The sequence below is a fragment of the Phoca vitulina genome, unplaced genomic scaffold (assembly GCF_004348235.1).
Source record: "Phoca vitulina isolate PV1807 unplaced genomic scaffold, GSC_HSeal_1.0 scaffold4, whole genome shotgun sequence".
In the NCBI taxonomy this organism is placed as follows: Eukaryota; Metazoa; Chordata; class Mammalia; order Carnivora; family Phocidae; genus Phoca; species Phoca vitulina.
This window is the reverse complement of record NW_022589707.1, coordinates 48,878,849-48,898,697: the sequence shown is the minus strand read 5'-3', so window position 1 is coordinate 48,898,697 and position 19,849 is coordinate 48,878,849. Positions and strand designations below refer to the sequence as shown.

Below are 19,849 nucleotides of genomic sequence, written 5' to 3'. Positions count from 1 at the left end.
AATTCTATCTGAATCCAGAGCCCCTCTTCGATCCAATAAGTCACATTGTGTAGAGTGTTACGTAGTTGCCCTTCATATGAAAGCTATTCTATGATTTTCATGAATCAAGTATAACTTAATATCTGATGCTGAAGTTTCCACATTTTCCAGAATATATCTCTCTTTGATTTAGAAAATATGTGAACATAAGGCCCCTCCTTCAAAAGAGGTAGACCAGGTAGGAGCTCTTTAAACTGAAAGGGAATTCTTCAAGTTAATGAGAATATAAAGTGGGAGTTTTTTGATTAGAGCTTTAATGTTTTCAGAGGCGTCATGTCATTGTGTCCTGGAGCCAGGCTGGCCATTAGAAGAGCCCAGGAGAGCCTCAAGAGCACAGGAACAACTGCGAACATTTTCAAAACTCCTTTTCAGTAAAAATAGTTTCAGTGTCGAAATGGAAAGGTGTTAAGTAAATTCTCTATAATCTTGAATTTTTAAATTTCCTGTGTTTACTCCTAGGAAAATAAAGCACGGTGGAATTTATAATCTCTGTGTTTTTTACTGATCATACAAAGCTTATGAATGGTTACCATATTGTCCTGAAAAGTATTTTGTGTGATGTAATCATCATATTTATCTGACCAGGGTGATGTTGGTATTGGTTGTGTGAGGTTACCTCTCTTGAGACAGGAAAACGAAGTCTGGAGATCGATTTGGGGGAGGGTGGCTGGCGTGATGGGAATAGCTGATGCAGACATGATAGAAATTGTTTGCCTGACACTTACCTGTGAAAATAAGGATGAATGGAAGGGTAGAAAAATCAAACAAATCATGTGTATTTATATAGATTCCCATATTGTATAGAGTGCTTACTGTTTGCTAGGCAGTGTACAGAAGGCGTGTAGATGAATGACAGTTCTGTTCCTGATGCCTAGCATGGGGAACAGATATGTAACCCAATTGTTGAAATATCCAATGACTCCTGTTATGATAGAAGTAAGGATAGAGTTAGGTCATTTCATTCATGACTGTATATCAGGGAAGCCATTGCCAAGGAAGTAGTGTATGGGCAAAAGTTTGAAAGATGAAATAGACTTATTATTTTTTTCCTCTTGAGAAGATGATGAATTACCAAGGGCCACTATTTCTTTCCATGAAATTACCAAATATGAGACTTTTCTTTGGGATGAAAGGGAAAAAAAAAGAGATATATGCCATCTGTAAAAGCCATACTTAAAGGATGCAAAGGATAAAAATAAAGGGATAGAAAAATAACTATCAGACAAATGTTAATTAAAAGAAAATCTGTTATATGAAACAGTCCTGATAACAGGAAGGATTCCTTACCCATGGGATGTCTGATAAACTTAGTGATATGGCTGATTGCAAATGTTTGTACTTTAGTTATGCACCATTGCTATAAATATTTTTGGTCAGTCAAAAAATAAGTGTTGGGCACTTGCTATTTCTTAAATATGGTAGTTTGCATCCAATTAGATTGTTCATGAAGTCAGAATATAATTGCAATATAAAAAAGGTTGCTATTTTCAGTGGCAAGCATTCTGGCATTCTCTTGATTTAACTTGGTGATAGGTAGTGGTTTGCTATGGTAAACATCAGCTTGACCTTTGTGGCAAGAAATGACATTTCTGGGTTGATTTTTTTGATGTCTGCTATACTTATATTAGCATGTGGAAATCAGTCTTACAATAGCTCTCAAATATAGTATTCATCCAGGTGTTACATATCACTACTGATTTTTGGTGATCAGAATCCCATTTATTTATAAGACGATAAATATTAAGGTATGGCTACATAAGAAGGACACCTGCTTTGTAGACTAATATAAAATGAAAATTTTGAAGTATACCAAATAGTGAAGATCAGAATGCTAATTTTACTTAACTGGAATTCTTCCAGAATTTTGATCTTCTTAGCCCTGTAGCCAAAATTAATGTTTTGTCTTGCAACTAAGATTTCAATTAAGTCTCTGGTCTCATAAATATCTTCTACATACATAGTTTAATAAACATAGGATAGGTTGGTCAAGGTTGATTTGTATTTCAAAGTCGATGCTGTTAAAAAGAAAATGATGTTTGGTTACCAGTGTGAACCATTACCTGCCATTTAAAGCAAAAGCCAGATTTCTGGTTGATGCTTACTGTTATTTCCGTTCAGGCATATTGTTACAGACACTAATAGGAAATAGTTTTACTGTGTGAAATAGTTTTAGAGTACCATGATACAAAGTGTAAAAAAATACTGTGTTGTAAGTTTCTCAAGTGACTTTTGCAGGGAGAGAAGGTTGAGTCTGAAGCTATATTTCTTTCAGAACTTTGAGTCAGAATGGTATAATCGATGGAATTTACCAATTAAAAATAGAACATGTGTACATGAGCCAATGCAATTGATAACCAGACTTTTCTAGAAACTCTGCCATCACTGCAGGGACTAGACCCAGTACTATAAAGTGTAGTACCTACAAATGCATTTTTATATTAATTTCTTTGTGCTAATATCTTTAAAATACTACAAAAAAGATATTGAATACTTTGCTTAAATTGTACTACGTGATGATGATTACATTAAGGAATCCATGTGAGATCATTTCTGCTACAGTCTGATGTCTGACCTTTTTCACTGGTTATTCTGTCCACAAGGCAAGAAAAATAAATGCAAAAAATAAAAGTGCAATTACATTTCACTTGATTTCAACAAAAGATAATTTTTTCAGACATGCACCTAGCTTTTTTAAGTTGTGATTTATTACTGATTTGAAGTTAATTATTGAGATTTTAATAAGATACTATGGTAAAATGAATAACAATGAAATATTACATGTAAAATATTATATCGTAGTACTTTCTCCTCCTGGACGGGCTGCTCTGAGCTCTGCATATAGAGGGACTGATGTGCAACTGGCAAATATTTAGAAAAACAGAACCTAGAACAGCATAGCTTAGTGGAAAAGAGCAGTGCACACATCCCTGTCATCCTAAGTGTACAATGCTGGTCTTATCTGCTAGCGAAGAGACCCTTTTCAGGATGATCCTCCTTTTTATTACCTTGAAAATTCATGGTCTTCTTCAGTCTCTTAGCTGGTTTAATGATTTTCATTTTGAAAAATTGTTCTCTAATAATATTGGCTAGTTTAAAATTGGGCCCACAAAAGATACTTTATCCATTTATATTTTTAGCCATCTAATCATTGCTTTGGAAAGGTTGATCTTATCTACTGATTCTCACACTTTGTTGTGTGTCAGAATCAGTTGGAGGGTTTATAAAATACAGATTCCTCCCAGAGATTGTGATTTAGTAGGTCTGGGATAGGGCCCAATAAATTGTATTTCTAACAAGTTCCCAGGTGACCCTGATGCTCTGTAATCCCTAGAAATAGCATAAATCGCAGATCAACACATCCCATTTGAAGGGAAAAGTTAGGGAAGAAATCACTATCAGTCGAATCAAGGCCAACAATTGTTAGAATTTTTGTTGATGTTGCTTTGTTTTCGTATAAAACAGTCTCCCTGGAATTTCATTGCTGATGCATTTTCCCAAATCCTTTACCCACTCTTGGGTCCAGGCAAAATTTCCTTATCAGAAGACCATTTGGTTACCAGTTAGGTTGTTTCAGTGGAGAGGAATCACTTGTAAATTGAATATCCACTGTCTAATAAGAATTGGCAATGTTCCTCCAAGAGATAGAAAATTCAGATAAATAAGCTACTTGAATTAGAAATAAAAATTAGTACACTGTACTCTATATTCCCTGTCCTTGGGAGCATGTGGAAATCAAATCTACTGCCTGCAGGCAAGTATGTATAACTTTATTGCTGTGACAATAGTTTGAGAAATGTGAGGATGGGAGAAGAAGCGACATGAGTGAGTCAGGGATTGAGTGAGGAGTTCCAGGTATTGGTGAGTAATTTGTAGCTTTCCGATAAAGCACAATTAATATTTCAGGCAAACAAGTTTTAAATCTTAGTGCATCTAGGTTCCAGAATCATAGGATTTGGTACTGCGTGAAAAGTCTGCATCTGATTACAGATGAGCAGAGGGTACCTTATTGTTTTAGAATAAATCAGGTTACACTGCCATCTTTGCTTCTTTCCAGTGGGTCTGTAGTCATCACCTAAGACTGATTTGAGAAAATGTCATTGGGAGCTCGGGGTCTGAGGATATTTCTGGAAATGTTTTGATGCCATATAGAGTTTTTTATACATCTTTTTGTTTTGCCTGTATACCTGCATAAAAAGAATTGGAATTATCATAATCACTTTTGAATGATGTTTTGGTATCCCTCTTATATGTTTATCATTAGTTTTGCATATTCTGTTTAAAACCACTGGGAAGCATTTAGACAGTGATTTCATTTTTTGACAGTAGATACTATTAAAAATTATTGGATGAGTGTAGAATGAATGTAAAATGATTTTTAGATCAATTTCCAACATTTTTATTAAACTGGATTAACATTTATTATATTGAGGGTTTTTTTTTAAGATTTTATTTATTTATTTGACAGAGAGAGAGGGAGAGAGCACAAGCAGGGGGGAGTGGGAGAGAGAGAAGCAGGCTCCCCGCTGAGCAGGGAGTCCGATGCGGGGCTCAATTCAGGACCCTGGGATCATGACCTGAGCCGAAGGCAGATGCTTTAACCAACCCAGCCACCCAGGCGCCCCTATATTGAGATGTTTTTAAATGCCTATTTGTTCTAGCCTGGCATTTGAGTTAGCTTGTTGTGGTTTTTATATTATAGAACTTAAAATCTTTCTTTCCAAGTTAGTAAAAGTGGTTTTATAAATGCCCAAAAAGAAACCTAGTGACATTTCTTTACTGACATTGTTGAGATAATGTGAGAGGAATTATACAACAGTCTTAATATTTAAGTTGTTCGTTAATGGAACTATGATAATCAATGTACTTGGTGGTGATTTTAATGATGCTTATTTTTCCTCTGAGAATCAAGCGATACCTATTTTATGATGTGTCCAATGTCTTTTCACTTGAAACTAACTATTCATTGTTAAGAGGTGAAAGACAAGACAGCTAATGGGGAAAAAAAAACACTGAAAAAATGCAGGGATGAAATGTAAATAAAGCTCAAGTGGAATAACTTGGTCAACATGAAGAAGACACATTACACTATTTTATGTGGAATGCCTTTTCCTGGAACTTCTGAGAAATAGGGTAATTACTAACTCACTCTTTTGGAGTTTTATTTTATTTTTTATGATTATAAAAGTTGGGGAGACTGTTTTTGTCATTTGTGGTCTGAGGGTATAATTTAAATTTAAAATGACAAAAGATGTATATTATGTCATTAGTGGGATTTTGTTATTCATCTTCCATGTTCATTACTAGTTGTGCATGTTCTGTTCAAAACCACTCTGAAACATTGGGTGGTTCCATTTTTCATCACTAGATAATATTAAAATTTATTCTGAATATCTCTGATAATTATTTGCATCATTTTAGGGAGGGACAGGATGGCAGACTTGAGAATGTGGTGGGAAGCCTGCTGCATTAGAAACCACCTCCTAAATGAGTGGATTTCATCTATTTTCTTCTTACTATAAAACACTGTTGTTCAAAAGAACTCTTACATATTCCAGTATAAACAAATAAAAGGAAGGTTGCTCTGGTTCGGGGAAGAACCTCTTCTGGAGAGTACTGTGAGTTGACTCCCAGGTCCCACGGCATCCTGAGGGACAGAGAATTTGAACACCATTGTAGCAAATTCTAAATTTCCTCCCAGGTCTAAAATGCAATGCTCAGGTCCATCATCCCTGAGGTAAATTGCCAACTCCACAATATTTCCATCTCTTGAATTTTATGTATTGATTTCTTAACTGAGTGAAAGTTTATTTGCAATATAAATGGAATTAAATATTTTTTTTGACTGACAGAAACATAAGATTTTCTTGTTTTGTCTTAAGTCACATGCACTTTGGAATAATTTCTTTTTTAAAAACCTTGTAACTTACCAGTCCGAATATAATTTTGCAGGAGGTAGAAGTTAATCTATGAAAGAAGGAAAATTCAGTGCCACTTTTCTTCAGCAGTGGGTTATCTGCCTAATGACTTAGCACTCTTCCTTCCTTCCACCCAAACTCTATGTCTCCTTGTTCTCTTTCCCCTGCCCCACACTCTGTGGTTGACCAAGATCCTTCCTTCATCTGATTGTTCTGGGAACCTTGAAACACTCTGCTTTTCCCCTTTCCTTCTCTGTTGCTATTAATGCGTTAAGAATTACATTTTCCCCGCTGATCTAGTTTAGAAAAGCAAGAAGAGTTCTCAGGACTAGTGGATTATCACTTTTGGGTGTGCCCTTGGGAGTGGTTAGATGCTACAACACAGTTTGTAATGCAGAATTTCTCATAGAGAAATGATGTTATAAGTGTACACCAGAGACTATAGAATGTTTAGTAGTATATAGTACAGTTCATTTACTCTGCAGGTGAATTCCACAATATGTGTTGGTCTGGGAGCCTATCAAGTGTTATAAATGCTATTTCTATAGAAAAGTTGGATCTCTGTTTCAGGTAGAGATGAATGCAGAATATTCCTAGTTGGGGACTGACCATATTTATTGGTTGATCCTGGGGTGCATGTATTCAGTGGTTCTGCATTTATCCATTAGACAGCATCAACACTTTCTTTTCCTTTTTCTTTTCCACAATGAATTTAGCCTAAGAGGCTGAAATAGAGGGAACATTTTCAGATCTGAGCTATGTTTTCTTTTTAATTTGATAGACTAGAAACTGGATGCAATAAAATGGAGAGGTGGTACTAAGATCACATTAGGATTTGTGAAATGGACAATTGCCTTACATAAATAGCAAGTAAAAAATCAAGCGAGTTCTTCATAAACATTTTATTCTGGGGCGTGCTTATTTTCTGAAACTACCTCTACTAAATCTCCTGTCAGTCTTGAAACTAGAAGGCAGAAAAGCTTCTAGTGCCACAGCCAACTGCAGTGGAGCCAGAGAAACAGGCAACAAAAATAGAACACCAGGATTGCTGTGCGTGGGTGAGGCAGAAACCACATTATGAGCAAAAGCTTCCAGTATTATTTTAGAACCAATACAGAGCTCTGCACTTCTCTCCTTTCTCTTCCAAAAACACATACTATAAAAATAAAATGAAATTAAATGTATGTGCATTTGCCCTCTTAGAATTATGATGCTTAATTTTTTTTTTTTTTTTTTTTTTTTGCCTTCCTTTCTTTGGAGGCGAATCTCCAGTGTGGAAATACAGTGTGTAAAGCAAGCTTGGAGGGAGGAAAGAGTTAATTGCTTTTAAGGCCCTGCAATAGAGAATTATGGTTTGAAAGATAGAGGCTGGACAGCTGGGTTTGCTGGGGTATTTTTAAATGCATTAATGCAAGCTCCAATCACTCGGCCATGCTTGACCTATTTTTGGCTCAGGCCGACCATTGTTCTATTTCTGTGCCTGTGGGCCATGCCGTTGTTGATTCATATGCAAATGGATTATCACTAGCTTTAGCCAACTTGAGCTGAGAGAGACCAGAGAGGGGGAAGAGACACACACAAACAGATAGAAGGGCACCGGCTGAAGCCACTTGCAGGACTGAGGGTTCTTGCAACGAAACTCTAGCAGCCTGAAGAACTATAAGCCAGGTTTAATTGGTTTCTTTTTCTCGTGGGTAGAGTTAATATTTTTCTACTTATTTTGACAAAGCAATAACCCTGAAGCACATTCCTGTTTCCCACCTGCTTTTAGTTTCTGGGATAACCTAAACTCCAGAGAGCCATAGCATCCACTCGGTCCTTTCTGCTTTGTACACAGGTTGGTAACATAGGAAAAGTGTCCAGATCTTTTTAAAAAGTGTATGTCCACCTTAACAGAAAGGAAATCGTTGTTGAAGTTGGTCGGCTGCTGCCTTTCCTCGGGGAGGAGGGAGGACCAGGGAGGGTAGCTCCTGGGGCCCGTGCACTGAGCAGCGATGAATCTTTCATGTAGCTGAAGTAAGAGTGATTGGAATATGCTGCAGACAATTTACGAGAGTGACTCGTGTTTTTCCTCAGATGGGGTGGCTGGACGAGAGCAGCTCTTGGCTCAGCAGAGAATGCACAGTATGATCAGCTCAGGTAAGATCCTCTTCCATAACTGAGACATTTTATGTGTGAAAGGAGGCTGACTTGGGAAATGCAGCTAAGAAAAAGCACCTCTCAAGGATTTGCTTCTTTTTGGTGTTGATGTTGCTATTTTCTTGGTGCGTCTGTAGGGTTTAACTTAGATCCCTTCCATTACCGTTTCTGTGCATATTCAGTGTTTAGGGAAGACAGCTTCTGAATGAAATCTCAAAGCTTCTGATGAAAGATGGGACTGAGATAAGTAAAATGTAGCTGGGGGTGCTTTGCCTTACTGTGCAACTAGAAGAAGGAGATCTGTACTGATTGCAAGCTATTCTAATGGGACTTTAAAAATCAGGTAAGTTCATACTGGAGTTTCAGTTTAAATTGCAGCCTGCGCTAGCCCGATGATTTTATATTTACAGTGTGCATCCAGAAGCACATCTATTTATAGACCTACCTTCTGAAATGTGTTTGCTAGGAGTTGCAAAGGTAGTTTTAATGTGTTTTTTTCTCATCAGCCCAAAATGAAACTATTTAGGATGGAATAAAATTATTATTAGCAGATGGTTATTTTAATTTTCTTGAAAAACATTTGGAGAGTCTAGCGTTGTCAGGCAGATGGACGGCATAGCACACACATAAAGGTGTTACATGCAGGTGCGACCCTTGAAAGAATAACAGTAACAGATTCTCGTTTCCCAGCGTATGTACTTGTGCCTTCAAGGCGATGTGCTGAGGAGATCAAGCTTGTCAGCGTTATCAATTTCTATTTGTGAAAAGAGCAGACTCTCCGGGCAATATCACTTAGTTGTAATTGTTGCTCTTCATATTTAATCCTACAGCCAGTTCCTAAAGCTTGGGGGCTTTATATTTCCGTCCTCTTCGGAATGCTTCCGTCTAAATTGGCTCAAAGTTCTCCCTCACGTCTTCTGAGTTCCTATGTGGGCTTAATCGTAATTCTAGATCACCACATAGATCTATGCAAAGAATGCAACCTAAAGCAGCATTTGCTTGGTAAAGCTAGGATGTGAAAGAAATATTCCACAGGTTGGCACGATGTCTGTTTCAGTGCTGAGCACCTTCCCATTTACGGATCTATGTTTGAAGCAAGTTTTCTTTAAACCTCGGTCAGTTGTGATGATTTTGAGATACTTCTCTTGTCCTGATTTTTTCTTGGACTCCGAATAAGAGATCAATTTTGTGTAATCTGATATGTTTACACTTACGTGACAGGAATTATATTAATTAGTAGTGTCCGCTTATCTGAAGCAAACATACGAGAATTTTAATACGGTTTATTATCTTCCATTATCTTTGTGGCTGTAAAGTTGACAAGAGGTTGGGGAGGGGTCAGCTGGTGGGTCTCAAATGGAACTGGTCACTTAATTTAGCATTTTATTTTTTAAATATGGATCGACTTTCTAAAAATAACTATGTTAGGGATCTTTTCAGTACTACACTTTATCGCTTCAGTCCTTGCCTCTGTGTAACAAGTTTAATGTTCCTTTCACATGGTAGAAACAAAGCTGTGCCTTTCAAGCAGGGACTGGCTGCTGATATTGAATCTCTTGCCACAGGCTACAGGTGTTTGCAAAAACCTCACCATTTTTAATGTCTTTGATAATCACATGTAACTTTACTCCATTTTTCAGTTGAGATTGCCATTTTCCTGACGTTAAAGCAGTAATATTTTCAAGCAGGGAAGTGCTTGAGACTGTCAGTGGTGTTGTCGGTTCTGCAGGAAGGGAAACATCCCTTAAGCACCAACTATTAAATGAGAAGTGATGTAGATTGACATCAACTCCCAAGCCTGTCTGGTATAAATCAGGAACTCCAGGTTCTGTTTATTTTTAAAATTTGAAACCTGAAATCATGTGCATCCATACTACCATGTTGTGTAACATTTGATTTTGTTTAATATGCTACAGCCTTGAATTTAAGTCCCCCAGTCTTTATTGTATACTTCCTCTGGGCATTGGCTCTCAAACTTGGGAGTCATCAAAAGTATTTTACAAAATACTGAAGCCTTGGTCACACCCCCCGAGTTTCTGATTTAACTGGTATGGGAGCTAACCTGGAGATTGGAATTTTTAAAATCTTTTGAGCAAATCGAGGGTGCAGTAAACTTTGAGTATCACGGATGTACCAGTAGGAGGAAGTGATGGTGATCCTGGTGACCCATCTTAGTAGGGTTTTCCTTTAAGTTAATTGCTAAATTTGGGGTGTGTTTGTCTTAATGCATCTACAAGTTTCATTCCACTCCCTTTTGGACCAGTGGCATGGATGTGATTGATACGCATAGGAATGGATGGAGTCTTTGGATCTGAAAGAGATATCTGGTGGCAATGCAGAGTGTTGGAGAGAACATTGTTTGTTCTGGGAGTCAAGAGCTCTGTGTTCTAGCAAGAGCCAGTGGTATAACTGGTTACTCATCTGTAAACTGAACAATAATGATGTCCTCCTGTTTACCTCTTGGCATTCTTATAAGGTTCAAATGTAACAACATGTTATTAAAGTGCAGACTCACTATTATTATAACTATTTTTAGTGAGCGAACCTGGGCTTCTGGCTCTTCAGTACCATGCTCTATCTTGCCGAACAAGCTAGATAAATGAATTTGATTGTATGTCACATGGAACAATGATGTTTTGTTTTGATAGTAAGTTTTATTTGGTTATTTTATATGCCAGCTACTTTTTTTGGTTTTCCTGGTCTAATCCAGGAAAGAACTAATCCTTTCCTTGTGCAAATTGTGACTGTAAATCAGAGTAGCTTGTATGTGTGTGTGCATGTGTGTTTTGTAAAATGTCTCATTACATAAGAACTAAAGGCCAAGAATTTGCAGAATATGTAATTGAACAGTGAAACCCCAACAGCAGATTTCTTGGATGAATTGTTTTAAAAAGCTTTGTTTTATTGTTAGCTATTGCTTTGAAGTTCCCATTTGCTATTTTAGTTAAACTGGATACTATGCATTAATAAAGATGATTTTCTTCAGAGTTCTTTATAGACTGTTGAATTGCAAGTATTTTATATGGTTCCATTTTTTTCCCCTAATATTGACTCAGCTAAGCAAGACATTCTAGGTAGAACTAGGTTTCTACAGCATAGTCTGCTAATGTATTTAGTTAAAAAGCTCTATAATATTGAATCTTGGAATTCCTTATGAGTGACACATTTTGCTAGGTCAATCTCTACTTTTGTGGCTTGTGTGGGCCAATATAAGTGATAACTGTGGCAGACACTGAAGCACGTACAAATACTGACTCAGGTCACTTAGGAGTAGCTGGCAGAATTTGGGGTGTTCTCCTGTTGCCAGGCATGTTGCTTAACTTGTTGGACAGCAGAGCTGTCCAGACAGCATTGGAACGATTACTATAAAAGAATTTCCTAGAGTTTGTACAGCATTAATGTAAAATACATTTAAAATAAGGAAAACTCATATTTTTACTATGTATTCTTATTTTAGGGTATAAAAGAAAAGCATTTAAATCTGAATCCTGAATTTCTTTTATGGAAAACATATCTTCACCCTTTCAGAATCCTTCCCTCCCCCCTTCGTGTGCATTGTTGAGGGGAAAGGAATATTTTAGATTCAGTAGCCATTTATGTCTGCTTGGAAAGCAGAATCTAATTATGAAAATGTAAGTCTGTGAAATGCTCCTGTCATGTCAAGAATCACTTCTGGTATTTCCCATAATTACTGTTTTGCTGTTCTCTAACTCAAGTTATCTTCACTTACAAGGCTCTTATCAATTTGAATATCTGATAGGTAGTGATCAGAAAGCTAGTTATCAGTAGGCCCATTGAGGATGGGGACAAGAATGAGTATTTTATATTTCTGCGGGTGACACCAGTGGAATAACTGTTCCATCCATTAAGCAAGGAAATTCAATAAAACCCCTTGGAAGACTAAAATAAACCCAAATTCTGATTTTAAAAATGAGGATTTTGATTTTTGAAGATGAGAAGTTTGAAAACTACATAATTTCTCACCATTGATAGATAATGAAGTGATTCCAGAATGGTGTAAGCTGGCAAACACTCACCCTGCACATGTGTGCGCATGCACGCACACACACACACGTGACAGGTACAATATTCAGCATTAAGTGTGTACAGAATGTGATATGACCTAACATATCTCAGAAACTAATAGTCAAGGAAAAAATGGGACTGAAGCTTTTTGATCTGAACAGAGAGACCTAACAGGGCCTACATCCTAGGCCTCCTTAGAATTCTACTGACAAGATAGCAACTTCCTGAAAATTCTCACTAACATTCTCAAATCTGAAGAGAAGCAAACTGAGTAGATATCCTCGGCTTTTGTGGTGGTGGTGGTGGTGGATGCTTCTTGTGAGTGAGAAATAGTAGAAATGATTCTGGAAAAGAAACTAGTGAAATGGGTGAACAAACCCTGCCTCTCTGGAGAAATGAAGGCATCAGAGCAAAACTCCAAACTGGGAAAATGATCCATAGTTCTTTTCAACAAAATACCCTTTTCCAGCTAATCTTAGATCTTCCACCAAGAAGAAAACATCAATTTACTGCATCCATGGAATTGTCTAATAATTGTTCCCCACAAATACAGCTCCTTAATAAGAACATAAATTCCATAAAACAAGAGCTCAAAGATGAGATGATAAAACAATAGCATGAGATGAAAAAGGATATTTTAGATCTAGGGAAACAAATCGAAAATGAAAAAACCATGGTAATTATAGAACAAAAATATTCATTAGAAATAGCAGGAAGCAGAACAGACACCAGTAAAACTCTTTACCAACAAAGGGGAAAGGTTTAAGACAATCACAGGGAATGAAAAAGGAAAATGAATTCAAGCAATTGGAAAGAAGTGAATTAATAAGAAAGACAAAGGCAGCATAACAAAGAGATTATTTATATCCCTGAAGTTGATATTCTAAAGCAATGAACAGAAGATAATTTTGTGAAAAGATGAAAGATTATTTAAATACATTGGAAAAGAAAAAAATAAGTCTGTAGATTGAAAGGCCTCTCCTCTTTAAGGACAGTTTGCTGCAAATGCTCATCACAGAGTCATATCCTAACTGGGGTATTGATTTTCAAATAATAATTCTTCAGGGGGTTCAGCAGGTAAAGCAGAGATCTGTGGTGGGGGAAGGTGGGGAGGAAGGGAATGTATGGGATTCAAGGTTTATCAAGAATCTCCAACATTTAATGAGAGGATAATGAAGAAAAATCTTGGTAGTTCAAAAAGAAGTGTAATCCAATGGTCCGTCCAGGCAAGAGTTATTAAAATATAGAGGAAATGGGTAGGCAGGTCAGAAATTCCCAAACATGAACTAAACTGATTGACAATGAAGCCCACACAATGAAGAGATGAATGTAAAAGGAAAAATGAAATTGAGAAGTAGAGAAAGCATAGTAAGATTAATGGGGCAAACAATGAATCTCTTTAAACAAATATGAGACTGGTTATGGGACAGAAAGCAAATTTTATAAAGTAGGGCAATGTTCATAAACATAACCAATATGAGGCATTAGGGAGAGGTGAAATGGAGGGATGTGTGAAAGTGCTGATATTTTTCTGAGCAGGGACAGACTCCCTGCTGCTTAAAATAGAAACACAGAGGTTAAAAAAAAAAAAAAAGACTCCAAACACTGATTTTTTAAATAATTTCCTTATTTAACCCTAGGAAGATCTTTTTGGAAATGGTACCTTGTATAGGAAGGAAGCATTTAGGATGTTTATTATCCCTTCAGTTGCAGTTTTTAATTCTGTTAAAATCACTTAAATTTAATGTTTTTTAAAGAAAAAGAGCATCAATGATATGATCTCACTTTTATGAAGGTATATTTTGTTTATCTATCCATCTCCCAGAAGAATTAGTACAAGATAGAAATCGGGGAAAGATTCGTTTGTGTGGTGGTGGTTCTGTTGCCGGGGCGGGGGGGGCACTTTTGTCTTCATCATCATGCTTTTTCACCTTATATGAATTTTTACAATATGCCCATATTTTCTACGAAGTGTTTTTTACACACCCACACACAAAGCTATTGTGCCAAAATCCTTTAATTATAAGTAGTAGGTAAATTAGGTTGTCTTCTGCTGCAAGTAACAGAAAATCCTACTCAAAGTGACAAACAAGGAAATTTATCACTTAGTAAAATAGCAGGGTAGTTGGCAAGACCAGGTGGTCAATAATGGCAACAGTATACAGATCCTTCAAACCACTCCCCTCTGTTGGCCTTAGAGTTAGTGTCATCATAGTCCTGTTTCCTCCAGAAGGCAGGAGTTGACATGTCTATTTATGCATGACAAAGTCCGGAGACATAGAAGAGATACTTTGCTTCCTTGTATATTTTCTTTAGGAAGTTCTACCCAAAATTTCTCCAGCAAATTGTCCTTCATAATTTATTGGCCAGAATAGCAGCATCGACCCATGCATTAGCCAGTCACAGAGAGAAGAATGGGACTCCCATGATAGCTCCTTAGGGTCATACTGAGCCTAGGAGGATGGATGCTGCAGCTAATCTTTTAGTTTTTATTAGCAAGAAGAAAGGTGGAGAAGAATGCATCATAGCTAGGCACCAGCAGTATTTGCCACAGTGTATATGCTGGTGATTGGAATTTTCTTCTTACTTGAGAGAGAGTGAGAGAGAGAGCATGAGAGAGAGGGGTAGGGGCAAAGGGAGAGGGAGAAGCAGACTCCCTGCTGAGCAGGGAGCTTGATCCAGGGGTGGATCCCAGGAGCCTGGAATCATCATCCAAGCCTAAAGCAGACACTTAACCAACTGAACCACCCAGGCGCCCTTCTTTGTAATTTTTTTTAGTTTGTATTTCTTAAAATATAAATAATTAAATGAAGGAAGTAGACCATGTAATTTCTTTCAGTTGAATTGTGGGTGTTACTTCATTTTCACGAAGATATACATCATTTTAACACTGATAATTTTTTTTTACTAATATTGAATAGAAAGCCTTTCTTAGTACTATCTGTTGTTAGAAGGAACCCTAAAAAGAGTAGTTATGGAAGGATACTGGGTCTCTGTAGGGTTGTAAATCATTTTTTAGAAGAGGAAAACCAATGCTGTAGACTAGTGTATTATAAGCATTTATTATAAATTTGAGTAAAATATTCCTTTAATGTTGGCTTTGAAGGATACAGAAAATATTAAGGGAAATTTATCTAATGTATAAACTTTTCAGTACACTGAAGGAGGATTATTTTTAAAATATTCAAAATGCAATTTCTTTGCCAGTATGTTGTTATAATTATTACATTTTCAGAGTAATGAACAATTTTAACAATCTGGAATAGTAACTGCATTTTAACAATTTTTTTTCTGAATTGGAATACTTTGAAAACAATTTAATTGGAATAAAAGCCCATGAAAATGACTTTAAAAATAAGCTTTCTGTAGATGAAATTCAAAGATATTTTGGCATGTACTTCAAATCAGAGTGGCGGTGCTGTGGTCTGTCCCATTCTTGAAAGGAAGATGAAGTGCCAGTGGTTGGCTTGGATGCATGGTGTCCTTACTATGGGCAGTTTTCCCTTTTCTCATCTTGGGAGATTGACAATCAGGAGATGAAGGAATGAGAAAATACCTTGTATCTACGTTCCATTCTACCCCTACTAAGTCACTTGCACAAAACAAATTTAATTTAAACGAATTTTTGCAATATTAAATGACCTACACTTTAAGTGTTCTCAAAGAACATTATGTTTAGGGTTACTCTGTGATGCTATGGTTCATGAATATAAAACTAAGGAATTCTTACGCTTTAGAAGAGTATCAGTTACATTCATTGTTTTAATATTAAATTTTCCATAGTGAAATAAGTGATAGGTCTTTTATATATAGTGCTTTTAAAATACCCAATAATTAAATCCAATGAAAACTACATTTAAGGAAGAAGGAAATTTACCAAACCACAGAGTGTAACTAGTCATTTACTTATGATTAAACTCTTTGCATGTTGATAAGGTTGGAAATACCCCAGAACGTCATTATTTTTTTTTTACTTCTTCCCCTCATGGCCTACGACTTATATTGAAACATTTAATTTATAATTTATATTCAGTATTGACACAATTGTAGACCTGTGGATGTCTTTTTCAATTATTTGAGGTAAGTTTTCCTGGGTGTCGAAAGCATGACATATACCCAAACTGGGTTAAAATAGTTTTAAATTTTAAAATTTGAAATTCAAAACAAAACAAAAACCAAGAAAATTTCACTGAATTTCCATTAAATTACATTGTGGCCTGGGAGTTCTTACATTAGTAAAAACATGTTTACCCAGAAAGTTTTCAGGGAACCCCACGTAGGGTGAACTAGAAAGGCTCTTGGTGAATTGAACATGATTTAAATTTTACTCTTGACAGTGCTTTTTAAAAAGTTTTTATTTAAATTCCAATTAGTTAACATACAGTGTAGTATTAGTTTCAGGTGTGCAATTTAGTGATTCAGTACTTAAATATGACACCCAGTGATCATTGAGACAACTGCACTCCTTAATCCCCATTGCCTATTTAACCCATCCCCGCCCACCTCCCCTCTGGTAATAGTTCTCTATAGTTAAGAGTCTGTCCTTTGGTTTGCCCCTCCCTCACCCCCCCGCCCTCTTTGAGGGTGCTTTTTAAACCTGCTTACAAATAGAATTCAGTTGTGTAATTTCAATGTATGATTTTGCGTCAGGAACCATTCATTTTAGATTTAAAAAAATTATCACAATCAGGGGCACCTGGGTGGCTCAGTCGTTAGGCGTCTGCCTTGGGCTCAGGTCATGGTCCCAGGGTCATGGGATCGAGCCCCACATCAGGCTATCTGCTCCGCGGGAAATCTGCTTCTCCCTCTCCCACTCCCCCTGCTTGTGTTCCCTCTCTCGCTGTCTCTGTCAAATAAATAAATAAAAAATCTTTTAAAAAATATCACAGTTATCATTTTCATGGTTTTTCTGCCACATTCCACTCTAATTGTTTTGTCCCAGTTTAGGAGGTCATTGGTTGAAGCCTTATGTTTTCATCATTTTTTATCACTGTCATTCTTCTTATTGACATAATAAGCTAATGTTTCAGAAGCTTTTTCTGTTTCGTTATTTAATCCTTCCTGCAGTTTGAAGAGATCTGTAGTAGTTACAGCAACATTCATATTTTGCAGATACGGAACCAGGTTCAAAGGAACTTCCTGATGGTGATCATGCCTAGGAACTGGCAGGGTTGGGTTTGAACTTAATTTGTTTACCATGTCTCCATTCCTGTTTACCATGTCTCTGCCTCTTTTTCTCAAAGGGAAAGATATGTTGCATAGGATAATGTGTTTCATATCTGGTGCTAAAAATATGGAATCATCTATATTTATAGATAAATGTCTAGGCATACTTCTTAGTCCTGGGAGGTTTAAGGCACAAATAGGCAACTATGTTGAAAGGCTTGGTGGAGGAGCCTTACTACACATTCTCAGGGCTTGATGATGAAATTGGTGGAAGTTAACACTCTCCAGGGCTGAGAGAGTCAAGGCAACCTCCAAAGTTCCATGAGACTTGATGATAACACAGTGTAATATGCACACACTGTGGACAGAACCATTATCTCCAATGCATTTGGCATGTTTGCCAGTGCTCACAGTACATCTTATAAGTCATAAAAATAAGGTTTGCACCACCTCAGAATAGCACATTATTACTAATGTAATTTAACAGAAGAACATTTTTGGTTTTTTTCCCCCCAAATGTTAGCCCCATGGGGTTCAGTGTGTTTTTTGACCAAAATATTAGAATTATACCCACTTCAGTCCTTACCTAGAAATGGGAGATGGGGGAGTCAATAAAGTCTGTGTCTCTACTTAAATCCTGATCTCAACATGCTATCTCACATTCTTAAGCCAAAAGAATAATCTAGCTAACAAAATTTTACTCTATTTTGAATATATATTGGTCCAGTATGGGTTCAGTTTGGACATTTTAGGTGAAAACTGTATGGCGATGTTTTTATGTACCAATATGATACTCCATTTTACTTTATCTTGAGTTAAATTTATGCATTAAATTTGCCAGTTGGGTACTAATGCAACTCTTCAAGAGCCAACTCCTTGGTTTCCATGAACTAAGTTTTATAATTTTATTGGCTGTGAGAATCTTGAGCCATCTTTATGGAATACATTGTGGAGGCATTATTGATTGTCACGTTAATGACCAGCATAATTTATTGCCTTCCAGGGGAAAGAAGCTTTCAGAAGATCATTAAATGCATTAAAATCTGCAGATGCCCACACGTCTGTGGCTCTCTTCAGCAGGCTGACTCCTTTGGGTCAGTTATTCTTAGCCTGGGTATTTCTATCTTATGGCATCGCAGGTCTAAGATTAGCTTGTTAGGCGTTATCATGCCATCTGAGTTACCTCCTAATATAACTCTACACTGGAATGATTATTTATAGAAAGAGCATTCTGTCATTTTTGGGTTATTTCTAGTAGTTTAAATAAAGAAGAATAACATTCAAGTGAAACCACAGATTCCTTCCTGCTGCCAAAACAACATGATAACTGTCTGCTTAAGGGGCAGTAATGTTTAAATGTGTGCTTAGGGTGATTGCAGAATTCTTTTTATCTCTGCCACCTTGACAGAAAAGGGAGGACTTGGGGTATTGATGTAAAATGCTGTGGAAAGACAAAGAAGCAGCCTTGATGCTTTCTGTCACAGAGCACCGAAGACTCTGGTTGATGATGACAACAAGAGACACACAGGGTTTATTTTTAGAAACAGACATTGCTAAGCTCTCTGTTTGGTGTTAATATGGCTCATAAACAGGGCTCCTCGTTGTTGACCCTTCCAGGGAAAATGGCATTTTACACACACACACACACACACACACACACACACATTTTTTCACTTTGCAAGAATGATTCTATTATTAAGAATATAATTAGAACTTTTTTAAAGCTAAGAAATCTAAATTCTCTAAAATCTCTCTGAAAGATATACAGTACCTTTTATTTTTTATTATTTTTTATTTTTTTATTTTTTTTATTTTTTTAAGATTTTATTTATTTATTTGCAAGAGAGAGAATGAGAGACAGAGAGCACGAGAGGGAGGAGGGTCAGAGGGAGAAGCAGACTCCCCGCTGAGCAGGGAGCCCGATGCGGGACTCGATCCCGGGACTCCAGGATCATGACCTGAGCCGAAGGCAGTCGCTTAACCGACTGAGCCACCCAGGTGCCCTATACAGTACCTTTTAAAATTCCATGAAGACTGGGTCTTAAAGGATGGTTTATGAAAAACAATCAAATGTTATAAATACAATGAATATACAGGTTGGCTATACAGTGTGGAAAAATAAGTGAATGTATATCATAAATGACTCTTAATAATAAATTACAATACCTGTAAAATAATGTCATCTATGCTTCTGGCTTTATTGCAACAATATATGAAATATAATTAAAAAAGATATTATGACTATGATTAATTAAGTTGCTGATTCAAGTAGATGAGATAAAAAATCTCAGTATATAAAAAAAGGAGGTAAAAGCCTCTGCTAACTGTTTTGGTATAACTAACTCTTATTGAATCCAACAAATTTCATGTAAAAGAAAATGTAGTTTCACATTCGAGAAGTGATCTCTTAGCTTACTTAAACTGTAAGTTTAATTCAGATCTTGGTAATTGATATATTGCTTTAAAATTAGAATTGTGATTTTACTCTCTTAAATTTGCATTTTATAGTTCCTGATTATTCACTCATGTTGCTAGATGATGAAATGCTAAAGTGGTATGTTAAT

The 19,849-nt window shown here is 36.6% G+C and overlaps 1 protein-coding gene across 18 annotated transcripts in view; it reads left to right on the top strand.

Annotated features, from left to right (window-relative positions):
* HDAC9 (histone deacetylase 9) overlaps window positions 1-19,849 on the top strand; it is a 912,577-nt gene that overhangs the window by 373,239 nt on the left and 519,489 nt on the right. For 15 of the 18 annotated variants that reach the window (XM_032401986.1, XM_032401978.1, XM_032401976.1 and 12 more), the window contains one exon: window positions 8,031-8,093. In XM_032401986.1, coding sequence (XP_032257877.1) covers window positions 8,031-8,093 — 63 coding nt within the window. The other 3 variants (XM_032401981.1, XM_032401982.1, XM_032401987.1) reach the window with 3 other exon arrangements.